Consider the following 6,043-nt stretch of genomic DNA (forward strand, 5'->3'; position numbering starts at 1 on the left):
AATCATTATATATTTATGAAATCCAATTCCATAAATATATATACTTTAGTAACTACTTACTAAAGTGGTTAGGCCTAACTCTCTGAATAACAAACCCATTAAACTTATCTCAAGGGAATATTTTGTATCTCCGTTAAGAGACTATGAATTTCATCTAGAGAATATATGTTCCATCAACACTAAATGTGGTTGCCCAACATACTGAGGTTTTGACCGTTACTTTAGATCTCACTCCTGATATATCAAAGCAACCTACACCTCATGATCAAGTCTATTATTCTCTCAAGATTAAGAGTTCATGCAAATATAAGTCATGAGTTTATTATTCATTTGACAGTCGTTATGAGAATAATAAATCTCACACCGGTCCAGTTCAATATATTTTAACTCTTAAAACATATCAACATACCAATTAGAAATCTCCATTTCCATGATCAAGACAAATCATATTAGTTGATATGTTGTAGTCTTAGCAGATGAAATGCCCAATTTCATCACCAACTACGAACTATATTTTGAGTTTACAAGGAACTTGTGATTTACATCTTCTGTGACTAAATCACATAAATTACATACAATGCATCTCATGGACTATATGATAGTGTCTCAATATTCATGTTGCCATTATTTTTAGATAATATAAAACAACTTTATTAATCACAACATTAAGTCATACATAATGTCATACATAATAACATACATAGCATCATACAATAGGATTTAAGGGCACACATACTAACAATGAGCAACTCAAAAACTCAGGCATTACATGCTTGCTTTCAAGTTCTTATTGATTGCAAGAATGGATCGCTTGAAATATCTAATGGAGAAGCCAGTGCAAGATGGGAAGATAGCTAAATGGGTTATGCTTTTGTTAGAATTTGATATGAAATATATGACTCAAAAGTCTGTAAAAGGAAGAGCAATTGTTGATCACTTAGCCTATTGTTCACCAAAAGAAGCCGAAGAAATCTAAGAGGACTTTCTGGACAAAGATATCATGGGTATAGAGTTAGAACCATGGAAGATGTATTTTGATGAAGCAATTAATTATAATGGAAGTGGTATTGGAGTTCTCCTAGTTTCTCCAAAAGAGACACACATCCCATTCTCCGGTAGGCTCAACTTTCCTGCCATTAATAATGCCGCTGAATATGAAGCTTGCATTATGGGGATACAAGCGGCCTTAGGTCTTGGAGTGAAAGAGTTGGAAGTGTATGGTGATTTAGCTTTGATAATTTCTCAGATTCAGAACAAATGGAAGATTAAGAAAGAAAATCTAACACCTTATCATGAATGTCTTCAGAAGTTGGCATCGAAATTCAGTAATATCTAGTACCAATATGTGCCAAGAATGCAGATGCTTTAGCAACAATGACATTCATAATGGATGGGCCTAAGGAAGATGAAGCTCTGTCTATAGCGGCGAAACAGAAAGAAGAGCCGGCTTATTGTATGTCAATAGAAGGAGACAAAGAAATGAATGGGGAAGGTGAATGGTATTTAGACATCTTACAATACCTCAAGGATGGGACATACCTGAAGACTGCAAACAAGAACGACCAAATGACTATTAGAAGGTTGTCCACTATTTACATTGTTTGTGGTGAAAGGCTGTATAAAAGATTGTATGATGGAATTCATCTCCTTCATGTGACTCCCAAGGAAGCACAACAAATAATTGAGGAGGTCCATGAGTCAAGTTATGGGCCACATATGAATGCACACATGCTGTCATGGAAGATAATGAGACAGTGTCATTACTAGACTACTATGGAAGCAGACTACGCAGTTTATGTTCGAAAATGTCATTAGTGCCAAGTCCATGGAAATGTGAAGCACATGCCGCTAATGCCATTACATACCATAACTTCACCTTCGCCATTCTTTACATGGGGGATAGATATTATTGGGAGGATTCACCCAACGGCATTAAATGACCATGAATTTATACTGGTTGCTATTGATTACTTCACTAAATGGGTGGAACCTGCCTTGTATAAGGTTTTGAACTCAAAGAAAGATGCTCAATTTATTCAGACTAATATTATTTGCAGATATGGGGTCCCGCATGAAATTATCTTAGACAATGGATTGCATTTCAAGGGAGAAATGGAGAAGCTACTTCGGCAGTTTAATATTCAGCACCATAAATCCTCACCCTATCATCCTCAGACCAATGGAGTAGTTAAGGCTGTAAACAAGAATATAGGGCAAATTTTGAAGAAGAGTACGAAGAACCACAAGGATTGGCATCTACACTTACCCTATGCACTTTAAGGGTATAGAACATCAATTCGGTCATCCATAGGAGCCACTCCTTATTCATTGGTTTATAGGATGGAGTCAGTCCTTTCCATTGAAATGGGTGCACATTCATTGACAACAATTTTGAAGAGTGAAATCCCCGAAGTAGATTGGTTGCAAAGTAGATATGACTAGTTATGCATGATGGATGAAAAGATACTCAAAGCCTTGTGTCACATTCAAGGTTACTAAAGGAGACTTAGAAAAGCTCTTGACAAGAAAGTAAGAGCTAGAGATTTGAAGATAGGAGATTTAGTGTTGAAGGAGATTCGAGCCCTGATTTAAGAAACAAATGGGAAATTCAAGCAAAATTGGGTAGCTCCATATATCATCAAACATATATACTCTAGGGGAGCCGTAAGGTTGATGGACTTAGATGCAAACCCTTTTGCTCAGCTAACCAATATGGATCAACTGAAGAACTACCACGTCTGAAGTTGTAATCTGAAAATACCATGTTTGAAGTGGTTATAGATTATGTTATTTTCTTTCCAAAGTTTGGCCAAAAAAAAATGTTAAGTTGAAAACTCGAAAGGGCGGTTTACGCAAACGGAGAATTTTAAAAAAAAAAAAAGTGAGAGAGCCTGCTAGGTTGAAAACTCGAAAGGGAGGCCTAGGCAAAAGTTAAGGCAAATAAAATGAACTACGTGATAACCTGATCCTTCTGCCAAGGAGGTACGTAGGCAACCATATATTGGTCCGATCACAACTTACCCAAACCCACCATTTACCTATCAAACACAAAAGAAGAGAAAAACTTTAAAACATGTCATTATATAAACTTTAAAACGTAAACCCTAAACCAAATGCTAAACAAAAAAAAAAAACCAAACCCTAAAAAGCCAAACCTTAAACAAATCAAACCCTAAATAGAACCCTAAACCTGAAAGTCCTAAATAATTCCTAAAACTAAAAGTTTCAAACCAATTTTTAAAATAAACATGTTCAAAGCTAGAAATAAGAGAATCATTTTTTCTTCAGTCTTTTCTTCCTTGGTTGGTCATTGGTTCCATCTGTGGTAGGTACTTTTTCATCTTTTTCTCTCCTTTTGAACTCATAGTTGTTATCCATGTGCTTGTCTTGGTTATCTTTAAGAAACTATTTTCTGATAGAAGCTATGTTAGTCTCCTTATCAATAATCTTGTTCACCAGCCAGTTAGAGTATTCCACGGTCATCCTGTGAAAGTGAACCTTAACAAAAGATTGATCCACTCGGTCAGCCATGTCTAAGCCTAACAACATGCTCCTTACAAAAGTAGGAGTTATGTCCACATGAGTAAAAGATTTTCTTTCTCTACCACCAGGCATTCCCTGCTCATATTAGAATTGTCTTAAGAGTCTATCAGCCTTATAGAAAGTTGTTCTCCTTAAGCCAACTAAGAAGATGTGATCAGATCTTGGAGACCACAACAAAGGAGGTGGGCACTTCCACCAATAACAATCCCATCAAATTGAGATACTGGATTGCTTACTCAAAAATTTCACTTAGTTACTTTCAATCTAACACTCGATCTTGAGGACAGCCTTGCTAAGGAAAGTACTAGGACCATAATTGGCAACAATGGGTATAGCGATCATGTCCAGTCTTTCCATTAACAATATCTACAAAGTCAAGGGACTCTCAAGAAATTGTTGCTATTCTCCACCAAGAAATACAAAGTCTAGCCCTAAAAGAGTTTTTACCAAGATCAAAGAGGCAGGATTATCACCATCCTTAACTTGACTCATAATACCTATGGCTCGAGCATCCACAAAGCCAGGTCTTCTAGAGCAAAGCAAGAAATCTCTCATGAAGTAAAGAGCTAAGCCAAAAATTTTCTGCATGTTGTCAGATAGACCATGAGTACATTTATCAATGAGTCTTGTAACAATTGCATGAAGATTCACCACATGGCCTTTAATCATGCTATTGGAAATTGAAGTAGAAAGCCCTAAGGCATCAGATAAAATCTCCCTATGTTTGGGATCACAAGAAACTGCTACAGATTTTTTGCCAGACTCATAACCTAGAATAGCATAAAATTCTTCAATTGTGGGACAAAATTCAGCAGTATTAAACCGAAATACATGAAATTCAGTATCCCAGAACTTCATGGTGGGACAAAGAAAATCCCACTTGATCTTGACATTCCTTAGAGCCTTGATCCCCTCTAGCTTATTGGCAATGAAATTGGTCTTGGTGAAAAAATCAAAACTACAAACCCATCTGTTGATATCATATATGATTGAATGAGGAAAATTTTGATTGTTAGCCATAAATAATTCTTGTATATGATTCCTATTGCTTGATAGCTTTGATGCAGAGATTTGTTTGCAGGTTTAATGTTAAGATAGGCTCTCCTAGCCTCTAACCATATTTAAATAAGTTTAGAGAGTTTGAAGCTAACTAGGAAAGTGCTTCATAGTCCTAAATTGAGAAAATATTTTTCAAAAAACTCAAAAACATAGAAAACGCATTGGAAAAAACATGAGGAGTTGGGGCAAAATTAGGTATGCCAATCGGCACTCCGTGAGTGCTAACTGGCACTCCAAGAGTGCCAATTAGTACTCAGCCCATCGATGACTAGATAGATTTGTTTAGTGTTTTTGGGTACATTGCAGGTCCGTCTTGGCTCTATTTTTCACTCAAAAAAATTGTTGTGCCATAGAGTTTCTCAAAAAAATTAGCATTGCTTGTTAAACTAGGGCATTTGGCCATGCCTTGTCCATTTTGCAAAAAATCATTGTCTACATCAATTGTATTTTTTTTTTTTTTAAAGGGAGAAAAGAGAAAATTTAACCAAATCAAGATTTTTCAAAATCATGCATTTATCTTCTAAACTAGGGGCATTCGGTCAAGCCTTACCCCCCCCCCCTTTGAAATAAATTGAATCAATCGTCTCTTTTTAAAAAAATAAAAAATAAAAAGAGAGAGAGAAACCTTTTTTCAAAATAAAAAATCATCACGCATAAGTTGTTGAACTAGGGGCATTCGCCTGTGCCTCATTCAAGTGAGTACAAATCACATCAAAAGTGGTTAGATAAATTCAAATTGTGTACTACAAAGCTTCATTAGGCGAATTCTAAACTTGTCCACATCAAAGTTTCAACAAGGCTAAAAGCAATCCAAGGACAAAGAGCTAAAAGTGGAAGTTAGTACAAATTGTCTGTTAAGGACATTATTTCATGTAGTTGACTAATCCTTTGACAAAACGCACTTTACTTATATTCGGGTAGATCTAGGATGTGTTTAATACTTCAAAGAACTTGTTGTTCAAGTCTAGTATTAAAGCCATGAAGATTGGACCAAGAAACAAGTGAAGAAAAGGTGTTTACTAAAGCCGGACACCTCCTGGACACCTGCTGGACACCTGCTAGATAGCTGCTCGATAGATAGCTATCTATCGAGGTTTAATGAGGCTCGACAGATGCTATCTATAGAGGTTACGGAAATCAGAATTTTTAGATCTGATTTTTGGGCCAGGCTTTTGTATTTGTGTAAGGTTTCTTTTCTCACAACCCTAGACATATATAAGGCTTATTTTAGAGGTCGTCACATAAGTAAAATACAAGGAGAACATATGCAAAAGGTGGCCGAAGCCTTATTCTCTCAAAAAAAAGAAGCTACTGCATCTTTGCGCCTTAGAGTTTTGTAACCAAGTGCTTCTTGATCTTCATTGTTGATGAAGTGAAGAACTTTGCAGCCAACATTCTTCTTTCTCAAGTTGGTGAGTGAGTCACGTACTGGGATTCGTGC

At 36.2% G+C, this 6,043-nt stretch overlaps 2 protein-coding genes across 2 annotated transcripts; both read left to right on the forward strand.

Moving 5' to 3' along the window:
• The first annotated feature begins 1,000 nt into the window (after positions 1 to 1,000).
• On the forward strand, positions 1,001 to 1,336 carry LOC142626970 (uncharacterized). Its single transcript, XM_075800732.1, has one exon. The coding sequence runs from the start codon at positions 1,001 to 1,003 to the stop codon at positions 1,334 to 1,336; it is 336 nt and encodes a 111-aa protein (XP_075656847.1).
• A 38-nt stretch (positions 1,337 to 1,374) lies between these two features.
• LOC142626972 (uncharacterized) lies at positions 1,375 to 1,767 on the forward strand. The gene has a single exon (XM_075800744.1). The coding sequence runs from the start codon at positions 1,375 to 1,377 to the stop codon at positions 1,765 to 1,767; it is 393 nt and encodes a 130-aa protein (XP_075656859.1).
• The last annotated feature ends 4,276 nt before the right edge of the window (positions 1,768 to 6,043 follow it).

This window comes from Castanea sativa, chromosome 1 (genome assembly GCF_040712315.1).
Source record: "Castanea sativa cultivar Marrone di Chiusa Pesio chromosome 1, ASM4071231v1".
NCBI lineage: Eukaryota > Viridiplantae > Streptophyta > Magnoliopsida > Fagales > Fagaceae > Castanea > Castanea sativa.

Bases quoted from the DNA above. Each gene is read 5' to 3' on its own strand.
- LOC142626970 (XM_075800732.1), top strand. From the start codon at position 1,001: ATGGGTATAGAGTTAGAACCATGGAAGATGTATTTTGATGAAGCAATT.
- LOC142626972 (XM_075800744.1), top strand. From the start codon at position 1,375: ATGACATTCATAATGGATGGGCCTAAGGAAGATGAAGCTCTGTCTATA.